General features: G+C 43.4%; 1 protein-coding gene across 2 annotated transcripts in view; it reads left to right on the top strand.

Annotated features, from left to right (window-relative positions):
• Positions 1 to 5862, top strand: part of zc3h18 (zinc finger CCCH-type containing 18) — a 212621-nt gene extending 206759 nt beyond the window's left edge. For both annotated transcript variants that reach the window (XM_041191400.1, XM_041191399.1), the window contains exons 18-19: positions 1633 to 1738; positions 4858 to 5862. In XM_041191400.1, the coding sequence (XP_041047334.1) occupies positions 1633 to 1738; positions 4858 to 5083 (332 nt within the window). In that variant the 3' untranslated portion in view covers positions 5084 to 5862. The remainder of the gene's footprint in view (positions 1 to 1632; positions 1739 to 4857) is intronic.
• The last annotated feature ends 7315 nt before the right edge of the window (positions 5863 to 13177 follow it).

The following is a 13177-nucleotide window of genomic DNA, read 5'->3' as shown; positions in this document are numbered from 1 at the left end:
TGGATTGCTACCTGAAGAGAGAATGTACAAGGTTATTGGGATAAGGCAGGGGAGTGGGACTAGGTGGAATGCTTTTCAGAGAGCCAGTGCAGACTTGATGGGCTGAATGACCTCCTTCTGCACTGTGAATATACTTGCCTTGGAGGTGGTACCACAAGGGTCACTAGGCTGATTCCTGGGGTGAGAGTGTTGTCCTTTGATGAAAGGCTGAGTAAACTGAGCCTGAAATTAGAAGAATGAGAGGTGATCTCATTAAAGCACGCAAGATTCTGAAGGGGCTTGACAGGGTAGAAGACACGGAGAGGTTGTTTCCGCTAGCTGGGGAATCTAGAGCATAGGATAAGGGGCTGATCATTTAGGACTGAGATGAGAAATTTCTTCTAAGGATTGTGAATCTTTGGACTCTACCGCAGAGGGTTATGAATACTCCATTATCGAATATATTTAAGGCTGAGATCAACAGATTTTTGGTCTTTCGGGAAATCAAGGGAGAGATGATACTGAAACATATGAGATTCTGAGGCAGCTTAACAGGGTTGCTGCAGAGATCCAGTACTAGGGGCACAGTTTCAAAATGAGGGGTCTCCCATTTTAGTCTTTGGAATTCTCTTCCCCAGAGAGCATTGGGGGCTAGGTCATTGAATATATTCAAGGCTGAATTAGATAGATTTTTGATCTGCAAGTGAGTCGAGGTCATGGGAACAAGCAGGAAAGTGAAATTAAGGCTACAATCAGATCAGCCATGTTCTTATTGAACAAATGGAGGAGGGGCCGAATGGCCTACTCCTATTTCCTATGATTTCTTATGATCTTAAGGAAAGTGGGCAGGAAAGTGGACTTGAAGCTGAAGATCAGCCACAATCATATTGAATGGTGGAGCAGGCTCAAAAGGCCATATGGCCTACTTCTCTTATTTCTTATAAAACCATAAGATGTAGGAGCAGAAGTAGGCCATTCAGCCCATCGAGTCTGCTCCGCCATTCAGTGAGATCATGGCTGATCTGATAATCTTCAACTCCACTTTCCTGCCTTTTCCCCATAACCCTTGATTCTCTTATTGATTAAAAATCTGTCTTTCTCAGCCTTGAATATACTTAACAACCTATTCTCTACAGCCCTCTGCGGTAAAGAATTCCACAGATTCACTACCCTCTGTGAGAAGAAATTCCTCCTCATCTCTGTTTTAAATAGGTGCCCCCTCACTCTGAGGTTATGCCCTCTGGTCCTAGACTGTCCCACAGTGGGAAACAACCTCTCAGCATCTACCCTGTCAAGCCCCCTAAGAATCTGATATGTTTCAATAAGGTCGCCTCTCGTTCTTCTAAACTCCAATGAGTACAGGCCCAACCTACTCAACCTCTCCTCATAAGAAAATCCCTCCATACCCGGGATCAACCTAGTGAATCTTCTCTGGACTTCCTCCAATGCCAGTACATCTTTCCTCAGATAAGGGGACCAAAACTGTTCACAGTATTAATGATTCTATATAGTGCTTAGGAGAGATACCAGAGGTTTTAATTTTAGGACACAAGTATAGCCAAGCTGGTGATTGCTTAAATAGTATGTTTCTTGGTGTTGGTGTGTGATGTTGCCCTGCGTGTTTCTCTCAAATACCTGGTTGTCTGTTTTCAGGGCATCGTGAGCGGAAGGCATTCGGAAGGCCACCATCACCAAAGGGTGATCGTCAGAGCAGCCGAGCACCAGCAATGATTAGATCATCGCCTGCCCAAGCAGAGAGGTAAATACATGCACAAGTGGCACCAGCAGTGGATTAACTTGAGGATATCTTCACTGAATTTACTTTCTGAAATTTAATGTGTGCAGGTGGAGATGGTGAAAGTGTTTCTAATTAAGTGAGTGGGTGTACAGTGTGATAGAACACTTGGTAAAGAGAAGGACTCCACCTCCAGCCTGCACTCACTGGTGTGGTTGATTTAAACCCCCTTGAAATGCAACTGACAGCAGTTCAGAAATGGCACTAGGCCAGCCTTTATGAAAAATGTGGAGAGGTGCTATATTGCAATATTTATTACAGGCAAGTATAAGACTGCTGCATCTGAACCTGTCTTAGCAGAGTTTTAATTCTATGTGATGATTAAAAGCAAACCATATTGGAGTGAGTGAGTATAGCAGGGGCAAATAATGGAACTGCAGTAAAAGCTGTGCTGTGCAGATCATTCATGCTGCAGCTTCTGAAGTTCGAACCATTGTTGTATATCCCCACCTTTTTCATTCACATTTTGTGGTGCAGACTGAGATTAGTGAAAAAACAGAAAATACTGGAGACACTCAGCAGGTCAGGTAGCTTGTGTTGGATGTTTTCTCCACCGATGTTGCCTGGTGTACTGCAGCATTTTCTATAGTTTGATTTTACTTGTTTCTCAAGGGCTCGATGGTCTGGACTCCACCTTCTACAAGTGCTACTGTAGAATTGACCTGATACTAAGTGAAGGGGTGGGACAGCCTGGTACATTTCTTATTTTCCCTTTCTTCTCCCTCGCTTTACAACATATCCTCAAGAGGAGAGGTCTTTGCCTTTTTTCCAGACTGCCCTCTGCTTTGACACCATAGGAACCAGTGGTCTGCAGGTATCATGCAGTGAATATCAGATAGAAAGCGTAATCAGTTCTCCTACTGATGGGCAAATGTAATTTCATGCCCATTGTATTTTTTCTGCCAGCAGGAGCCATCACAGCATCTGGGTGCATTTCTTCAGTAGTTATCAAGAGAAACTCGCTTTTAATATAAAACATCCCAAGGTATTTCACAGGGGTGTTATAAAGCAAGATTTGACACCGAGCCACATAAACAGGTTTCGGGTCAGATGGCCAAAATGATTGGTCAAAGAGGTAGGTTTTAAGGAGCATCTTAACGGGGGAAAGAGAGGCAGAGAGGAATAGGGAAGAATTCCTTAGGACGTAGGCAACTGAAGGCACGGCCACCCAAGGTGGACAGATTAAAATCGGGGATGCCCATGAGGCCAGAATTAAACAAGTGCAGATATATTGGAGGGTTGTAGCAATGGTTGTAAACATAGACAAGAATTTTAAAGTTTAGGTGTTGCTTGACTTGGAGCCACTGTAGGTGATTGAGCATAGAGGTGATAAATGAATGGGACTTGACATGAGTAAGGCCACGGAGAGCAGAGTTTTGGACAACATTAAGTTTACAGAAGGTAGAATGAAGGAGAATCGACGGGAGAGCATTGGAACAATGGAGTCAGGAAGTAACAAAGGCATAGATGAGGGTTTCAGCAGCAGATGAACTAAGTCGGGTGATGTTATGGAAATGGAAATAGGCAGTCTTCATGATGCTGGAACTATGTTGCCGGGAGCTCACCTAGAGCTCAAAACAAGACACCAGGGTTGAGAATAATCTGGTTCAGCCTTGGACAGCTGCTAGGGTAGGGAACAAAGTTGGTAGTGGAGATCAAAAACGGTGGCTTTAGTCATGCCACTGTTTAGTTGGAGGAGGTTTCTGCTCATTCAGTACTGGATATTGGATAAGCAGCCTGATAATTTAGCAACAGTGGAGAGTGAAGAGAGGCGATAATGAGGTAGAGCTGGATGTGGTCAGTGTGCATGTGAAAAATAAAGCTGTGCTTTCAGATGATGTTGCTAAGGGGCAGCATGTAGATGAGGTAATGGTGTGAGAGTGGGAAGAGAAGCCATTGCAATCAATTCTCTGGCTGTGATTAGCTACAATAAGAAAGTAAACAGGCTTGATCAGCCCTACCCAGCTGGGCAACCATACAGAGGTGTTTGAGGAGGGTGGCGTAGTAGTAATATGTTTCAAAGGCTGCGGACAGGTTGAGAAGATTGAAGAGGAATGATCCATCTTTGTTACAGTCACGTAGGATGCCGTTTGTAACTTTAATAAGAGCAGTTTTGATACTGTGGCAGGGGTGGAGATCTGATTGGAGGGATTCAGACATGGGGTTCCAGGAAAGGGCACAGATTTGGGAAGTGACCAGGTGTTCATGGGCTTTGGAGAAAAAAGATGGGATGGCAGTTTGCAAGGGTGGTGAAGTCAGTTTGGGTTTTTGAGGATGGGGATAAAAATGCTAGATTTAAAGGAGAGGGTCTGTACCTAAAAAGAGAATTGTTAACAATATCCACTAACATGGAGACCATGAATGAAAGTTTTGTGGCCTGTAGTTGAGATGGAATAGGGTAAAGGAAGCAGGAGTTGGGTCTAATGAACAAGATGAGCTTGGAGGGTGCATGAGGGGTGGTAGGAGAGAAACTTGAGAAAGATAAGAGTTCAGCCTCGGGCAGGGGTGGGTACAGCTTTACAGGAAGTTTGAGCTAGTGGGAGGGAGGGAAGAGCAGAGGAAGCTGATGGTCTCACCCTTGATGACAAAGTCCATGAGCTCCTCATACTCATTGTTGGAGGTAATGGTGGACGAGACGGGGGACAGGGATTTAAGATGGTTGGGTGTCGAGAAAAACAGCTAGGGGTTATCTTTGCATTCCAGGATGGGCAGTTTTTGATATCAGTAGTTCGTCAGGTGGTTAGAGAACTAGGCAAGCAAGCTGGGGATTTAAGTCCAAGCCCCATAATGGCAAGTTCAATAAGTGCTAATTTTTGACCTTGCTCAGAAATGACCATGAAAGATTGCAGTAATCTGGTTCACTAATATCTTTCAGAAAAGGGAGCTACTATCCTCTGGCCTGATCCATATGTGGCTCCAGTTCCTTGTTACATAGTTACATGAGACTCTTGCCCTTGGGGCAACTAAGGATGGAAAGAAGTGTTGGCTATCCAACTCAGCCTACAAATCAAGAAAAAAATAAAGAAAATTTTAGAGAAGTCTGGCTGCATAAATTTAAATCTTTTTTTCCCTCCCCTTTTTAGAAAACGGCCACCTTCACCCCAGTCAAAGGTCTCGAGCAAAGTAACCAGTGTGTCTTCAAGCTCCAGCAAGTCCCATGACACAGCAGCCTCTGCCACCACTGCATCCTCTGCAAAATCAAGCAAATCCAGTACGTTATCTCGCAGGGAGGAGCTGCTGAAACAGTTGAAAGCTGTAGAGGATGCCATTGCCCGCAAACGAGCGAAGATCCCTGGCAAGGTCCAGTAGCTGTGAACCAATCGACGCAGGACCGCAGTCTGTTGATTAGAGACAGCTGTCAGTATTTTCAATGATTAAATCCGTGATTTTTTCAGGAAGTAGCCATGGGGGGGTTCCTTGGGTACCTCACTGCCATTCTCTCAACCTCCAGACATCCCAGTGGGTGACGGCTGCAGTTTAACTCCAGATCTGTCATCTTTTTTTTCCTTCTTAAAGTGGAGAGATGGCTGCAGACTGTGAACTCTATTACGTATTTAACACACACACTGACGCTACGGTGGCAATCGGTTCAAACCGTAGTCAATGACTGGACCTGAACATGTGAAATCTGACCCTAGAGAAGCCACACCTTTTACACTGCTTTAGAAGTTCTTAGTGTGTGTGTTGTCTGAAGGAATTCCCCAAATATTCATAATGTGTTACCAGAGAGCAGGTGAATGTGCTGTCAAACGCTGCTTTCTCTTCCCCCTCCGTTTTTTGGGCAAACTTGTTCTTCTGGCTTCCCAAATAAATATTCACTCTTTTATTTTACACTTTTCAGATTTTTAATCTCATGCACACACCTTATGGTTGTGTTGGATGTGTAGGTTGAAGACTGAGAACTCTGAAAAGATCATTCTGTTGACACACACAGCTGAGGTATTGTGATAAAGCAGGTTTTTTATACACTGATAACTAACACCTGCTGAAGCTGGGAGGACAGAGTAATTGCATCAAATGGGCTGAGAAATGTTCAGGATTGACTTTTTTTTTTACATGACTTTAATAAAGGATTTACTAGTTGTAAAGATTCAGAACAGTTTTGATTAGCAACCTAGCCTTAAATTAGTGGAAGTGAGTTTGCGTCAACACTTCCACTTTGAGACCTGCTTCACGAGTCAGTCAGCTTTCTCACGGTTCTGGGGTTTCACTTATTGCATTTTGAAGGATATGGGAAGATGCGATGTTGTCTCAGTCTCCAGAATCTGAAACTGTGCTGTCCCTCAACCTGCACTCGTCTAAGTTCAGCTACATCTCTTCAGGCATGGTTTCACATTAACATTGAGGCTTCTAGAATTTTCTACAAACTGTCTCTTCCTGCCCTCTCCCGAGCCCCTAACCCTTCCCTACCACCTCTGCAGCATCAGTTCAAATACAGATGCAGTGAAACATTTCAGGCTGCTGTTGTGCAGTAGCTATCAACCTCTATCCATGTCACACCTGAAACTGAAGCCACCTCCTCGTAAGGCTGTCTGATCCCTAGCCTGAGGGATGCTGTACACACATCTCTTAACATTTTCCATACTACGTGTTTACAACCCTCACTTCCTGTCAATGTTTATTGCTGATCATTATGAATGGTTCGAGGGAAAGTTTGAGCTGTAACTAAATGTAATTAGCTGATGCTAGGTTAACCCCCCACAGACTGAGGTGTGTACTCAGTTTTCAAACTACACATCACCTGTTTTATTTCACACCTGGAAAAATATTAGTGTAAATTTCTAGTAATATTTTGAAGTATGATAGTTGTACAATACTGTAGAAAATAATCTTCAATCATAGATTTCTTGGAATGGACTACACGGGCTGGAACCTTGATAATTTTGGAGTCAGGTTGCTCTTGGGGTCACCTGAGAAGCAAAAAACAAAAGATGATTTGAAGCCAAGTTTTAAGAACTTTTTAAACCAAAGCAGTTGGGATGTGGCAGGTAACCGGGCTGTCGACTACACCTTTATATGAGGAGTAACTTCAAGCATCATGTGTCTCAGCTCAATTCTTGAGCTTTCAGTTAAAGTCATCTGCAGATGAAGAATCTGTTTTGTTTCTTTTTATATAATGTAAAAAATGTCAGAAACTCTCATCTTTTGAGACCAGGCACTGTTGAGCTGAGGTACCTTCCCAATCAGTAGGACAAACTAGCTTGATAGAAACAGGCACTTGTGGCACAAGTTAACCTCCTGTGGCCATGCTTTTGTGAGCAGCTCTGAGTTGTACCCTGATCTAATGTTGCTGTCTCAGGATGAGCCTGTGTGGCCTCTGTGTCAAAGTTATGGGAATGGGGATTCCTGTTGCAGAACTGAAGTGTCGGGGGTGAACTGTCGGAGACACTGTAGCTGCTACCTTTGTCCTTTCAAACTGTGTACATTTATAATACAATTCTGCATTTTTTCTTATATGTATGTAGGACTTTACATCTCATCACATGCTTTGTTGATCAGTGTCTCCTATTTTGGAGGCTCTGAGTGGTAGTCTGTAGGATTCGTTAAATACAAGGTACTTGCTCCAGGAGTTGTGTTGGCAGGGGTTTCACTTGCTGATCACTCCAGTATTAAACAACTCAAATCAGGAGGACATTTGAATACACTTTCCAAATCCAGCACATTGTGACTCTGCAGAAAATGGCCAAACAGGTAAAAGTGGGGCTCATCGCAAAAGTGCCCCAAAGCTGCTTCACCAATCTGCTTTTGCTAACAGGTTCCAAAGCAGCCGGGGAATTTTTGCTGCAAATTTGTCTTTTCTTACAAAGCTGGAGCTTTGCCTTTTACCTGGACAGCTTCTATAAATGTACTCAGCAATCAACTGAAGGGGATGGTGGGAGAGAGAGGAGTGATTACAGAGAGACGAAGGCTTTGGGTTGGGCAGTCAGATTGTGTTGTGTGGTGCTAGAGCTTGGAGGCATTGGTGAAGGGGCAAAGGCCTTGGCTCCAGTATAACCTGGTAAAATGAGCGGGCTGGTCTTCCTCTCCTTTGGTTTCCAGTGTTTGTCCTTCAAGCTTTCTATTGCTGGGATTCCAGGAGTGACCTTGAGTACCTTCTCCTGGTAGTTAGTTAGGTGTTCACCTGGACAGTGGGTGCTAGGAGGCTATTTGAATCTGGGGCCATTTAAGCCAAAACTGCCCTCATTCAACATCCTGGTGGAACCTCGGGCTTCATGAAGTCAGTGGATCAGAGGCTGCTGAGCAAGTAATATCAATTGTTCAGCACAGGCCAGCATTAAACAGCACCTTCATCATTAAACAGCACCTTCATCATTAAACAGCACCTTCATCACCGTGAGCAGCCGACAATGATTTTTGCACTAGAGAAATGAAGAGCCATATGGAGTATTGACAATATCTCTGATTTCAGTGTTTTAAGGCAGGTTAGGTGAGCTCTATAGGGCTGGTATTCTACTACAGACTAAGTGTCTTGGTATGAAAGTGTGTGGAGTTCCACCAACACCCCCCCACCCCACCCCTCCCCATGCAGTTGTTAGCATATATACACACATTATATATAAGGCCTTTTGAAGTGATTAGAATCAGCATCAGAAGCTAACCTTTACATGACTCTGTCGTTATGACCAAAGGTTTCTCACACATGAAGGCCTGAGGTAGATTTGGAGATACTTTGTCATTAATCCTGATGATTACACAAGGATTTAATAGAACTGGATACTGGACCCCTACCTGCATGTTGTGTGTGACAATGGAACTGGGGGCGGGGCTTGTCTGTATTTTGGGGATGTGTTATTTGGAGTGACGTTGAAGGTTGTCTAATGTTCCAATTACACTGGGAAGGGGGATTATTTGTGCATATAGCATCTGAGTAACAGACCCTTGTGCTGTGTTAGGATCAAGGACCTGCAACCTACAACATGTTTGGACCATATCCTATTAGGTAGAGGCTCCCTCAACTTGCTTGCATTCTGTAAAGGGGCAATTCAACTGAAGTGTGTCAGCGACTCAAACTGTGTGCACTGTAACTAGGTTAAAAAGCACCACAATCAAGTCTTCAAAGTGAGCAGAGGGGCAGGATAGCTCAGTATCTCTGAAATGGAAACTGACAATGTTTCTAGAATGTTTCTATTGTTGATATCTGGCTGCACTCAAACTGTTGCAGCTTCATTGGCCTTCGTTTATACTCAGGCTACTTGTTATGTTGCACTCATGCACTGGGAGCCAGCTTCAGGCTACTGGCATTTTCTTTTTTGATACCAATTGGCAGTATTTATTGTGCAGCACAGCACAGGCCAGACACTGAACCTGGGCTCCACAAAGCCTGTGTGGGCCAGTAACTTACTCACTTAACCAACTGAATCACCAGGAGAACGTCAATGCAGAGCACCAACTGGTCATCTTACAACTCGTAAGAGCAGGGTAAAGTATTTGTTGTAAATAATTGTGTCCTATCATTGTATATGCAGTTATCACATGTACAAGATTGCTGAAACCCCATGACTTCAGGCCCAGTCAGTAGCTTCCAACTCCTTTTCCTTGCTTCTTCCCACAAAGGTAAAAGCAAAATACTGCGGATGCTGGAAATCTGAAAGAAAAATTGCTGGAAAAACTCAGCAGGCTTGACAGCATCTGTGGAGAGAAAAGCAGAGTTAATGTTTCGAGTCCGGTTAACTCTGTCTTTCCACAGATGCTGCCAGACCTGCTGAGCCTCCCCACAAAGGTGCTGACTTTTTGCTAGTATATCAATAAGGAGCTGGGCCCCCTTCCGAATATTATTGTCTCTTGAGCACAATATCAATCAATGGAAGCATCACATCCAAGACCAATTGCCTTCCTCATCCAATCTCCATATGCATGAATTTTCAGCAAGTTTGCTGGGTTTCCAGAACAGGAATCCAGTGCAGTAAACTCTTTGCTCCCTCAGACCCACAAGCATTAATGCCAGTTGTCATGCCTCTCTTGCTTTGCTGGGATCAGCAAACCTCCCCGGAGAGTGAATCTGGGTCTTTACCTAAATTAACTTATAAAGAGAGTATTTCAATTACATGATTAGAGCTATTAATTGAACTACATTACATTATAAGTAATATCATTTAACCATAAGGAGGAAATTACATTCATATACCCAGATTGTCTCAGGAGGAAGGACCAGATGTTTATGTAATTTATTCAAGTCCGTTATATTACCATGTCAAAATATCCAAACAACAGGAGCTCATTTAATTTTATCCCATGATTCATCTAGATTATGGCATGCAAACTAATATTATGTAGCAAATGGTGACTGAGAGGAGGCCTCAATAATTCTCTCCACTGATGCAATTAAATATGGTGTAATAGCCACTCGGAACCTTAAATTGGCAGAATCTGTATGTGCATCCAGTGTATGTACATGCAGTGTCCATATTTGCGACCTGCAATGTTAGGTAATGTCCATGTGTGCAGTTTGTCATGTTCACCAGTGTCTTGAGTGCAGCCTGCAGTGCCCACCAGTGCCAGTGTGCAGCCTGGAGTGCCCACCAGTGCCAGCGTGCAGCCTGGAGTGCCCACCAGTGCCAGTGTGCAGCCTGGAGTGCCCACCAGTGCCTGCTTGCAGCCTGGAGTGCCCACCAGTGCCTGCGTGCAGCCTGGAGTGCCCACCAGTGCCTGCGTGCAGCCTGGAGTGCCCACCAGTGCCAGTGTGCAGCCTGGAGTGCCCACCATGTCTATATGTGTTGTTTGTCTATGCAGCCCCCATTATTCACTTGTGTCCATTTTGCAGATTCAGTTAATTTCATATGGTGCAGAGGACGGACTGAATGCTGGAAACACAATGGGTCTGTCAGATGAAGTGTCTCCACTCAAAGCTTTACCTCGGTTTTCTCTTCGTAGAAGCCAGTGTACCTGTTGTGCACTTAAAGCAATTTGTTTTGCTTTTCTAAATTTGAAGGTTGGGGGTTTATCAGCGGGTTGATATGGTGTCGTTTGTTACGTGGTGGAATGAGCTGTCTGAATATTAAACTGAAACCAGCCATCTAGAGGCAACTCACTGAAGCACACCTTTAGGCACCAGGACAGACTGAGCAGATCAGTTCATTGAGCAGCTGAGAGTGAAATCCACCTGCATTCTTAATGCACGGTGAAGGAAATTATGTAAATGTTACTCTACAAAGCATTGCTTGGTATTTAAGAGTCCCGAGTATCTCAGCCCTTGTGGTAAAGGTAAAGAGCCCCAATTACTTGATGCAAAAGCAAAATACTGTGGATGCTGAAAATGAAATAAACCAGAAAATGCTGCAAATATCATTCTGATGAAAGTTCTAACTCTCTTTCTCAACTCAGTTGCCTGAGCCTTTTTTTTATTCTTTTAAATTAATTTATTATTTACACCTTCCCCAGAGCTCCCAAACCCAGCAGTTGCCTTTCTCAATGCCACTCTGGCACAAATATGTGGGAGTGAATGAGAGCGGTCTGCAGGGACTAGTGCTCAAATTGTGCATGCTCCCGACCTCCTCAGCTGCTCTTTGTAGAGAGCCTTGGGTTACATCATATCTTCTAATAGTCAACAGGGAGCTGAGAGCACCAGCTATGTCACAATATATCACACCGTGATACAGACCACAGTGGCACTGAGTCCAGGTGGGTAGCCAGCAACTTTGTGTTACGTTTCCAAGGTGAAGTGCTGATTTCAAGAGAAATTTCCCAATTACTCAGGTCAGTCTTCCCTACAGTTAAAACCCACTGTCAGACCTTAACCCAAAGCCTGCAGCACCTTGTAGGAGTCTGACAACCCTCCCTGTGTAAAATAAATGTTCTGCTTAGGTTGAATCACGGAGAAATGGATGGCAGCACAAAGACTGATGTCCTGACTGATTTTACCTAGAGTTAGTAGAATTCCAAACCTAAAGGCAGTGTTGCTTGGACCAGCCTATAGGTTCTGGCAATTCAACTGGTTTGTACAGAGCCCCATGTAAGGCAGCCATTATTAATGTTTCTCTGCTAGTTGCGCTGATGCTCATTGTTTCTTTCTATGAAGAGTTTTGTATTAATTGTAGTGATTGTATAAAATCTCTTAATCTTTTTGTATTTTCCCCTCCCTGTAATTGGATGTTCCAAACCCCAGTCCCGTAAAATAAACTCTGTATCTCTTGTCTAACCCTGGTATATCTTTATTCCCTCAACTGCACTTTCTGTTTGTGACTTGATGTGAATGGAATATTTTCACTAGTATGTAACCCTGCACTTCTGAAGCAGGGAAAATCCCATTTGATGCTGTAACTGTGATGTTATTTAAAAAAAAGAATTGACACAGATTACTGCTACTTCTGGCAAGCCGCCAGTGTTTGAACAAGGGACAAGTTATGCAACAATCCTGTAATAAATCCAGCTGCATTCACTGATATTGCACCTGCTACATAGTATACATCTGTCAGTGGCTTACTGAGTCACAGTAGTGAGGATGGGATGATGATGCCTTGGTCCTGGGCAAGCAGGTGAGCTGTGACATTCTGAAAGATTTGTAATTGAAGGATGGAAGAAAGAGGTTAATAAGTATGGTGCTGTAGCAGTCCAGCCAGAAGATCATGCAGCCTCATATTTAAGACACACGTTTGAACAGGTGGAAAATAGTTATTCAAGCCGTTCTCAACCCCAACCAGCTGCCTTCTCTCCATATCTCAATCTCACCTGCCCATATTCCTTAATCTTACCCATATCCTGCAAGGTTAAAAGAGAGGGACGGAATGAAATATGATGTATTAGTTTTTTCCTGAGAAAATGGAAAGGATTGTCTCTATTTCAATAAGCTAATTCACAATGCAGAAGGAGGCCATTTGACCCATTGAGTAGGTTCACAAGTGTGTTAGCCAACAAAAGAGCAAACTAACAAATTCAGTCCAAAGGATGTAGGAGAGTTGAAAATGTCAATTTACCAATGCGAATGACTAGGTTCATCAAATATCCAATTCTAATGCTGCCCATTAATCTCCAAAAGTACCAGTAAATGATTCATTCAAAACTTTGAGTCTCTTCAGGAGAAGGTGTTTCCAATGTGACCTGTGGAAAATACTTCACTTTTGCAACCATCCAGTGTTCTCACCCCTCCAACCACTAGCACCTACCTTTGATATTGAAAATATCTGGACAGTTAACTCCACAGAATCTATCTGTCCACAGTCACCCTTTGTTACTTTTCAGTTAATTTTACTTTATTTTTCTTCACAAATTTTCAGATTAAAACTTTGTCTGAATATTTCATTCTCTTAAGTCACCATCTGCTGTTATTTCTAGTCAATTTTAAATTTGGCATGATGAGATAATTCAGGGTTGGAATTCTAAATTACCTGTCAGCATCAAACACTCCAAAAACAGGTACAACATGGGCGAGAGAGTAAAGTTCCCTTTCCATCAAACACCCCAGCCTCT

This window comes from Carcharodon carcharias, chromosome 7, assembly GCF_017639515.1.
Source record: "Carcharodon carcharias isolate sCarCar2 chromosome 7, sCarCar2.pri, whole genome shotgun sequence".
NCBI classification, from domain to species: domain Eukaryota; kingdom Metazoa; phylum Chordata; class Chondrichthyes; order Lamniformes; family Lamnidae; genus Carcharodon; species Carcharodon carcharias.
The sequence above is the reverse complement of the archived record's forward strand: the minus strand, read 5'-3'. Positions and strand labels throughout refer to the sequence as shown.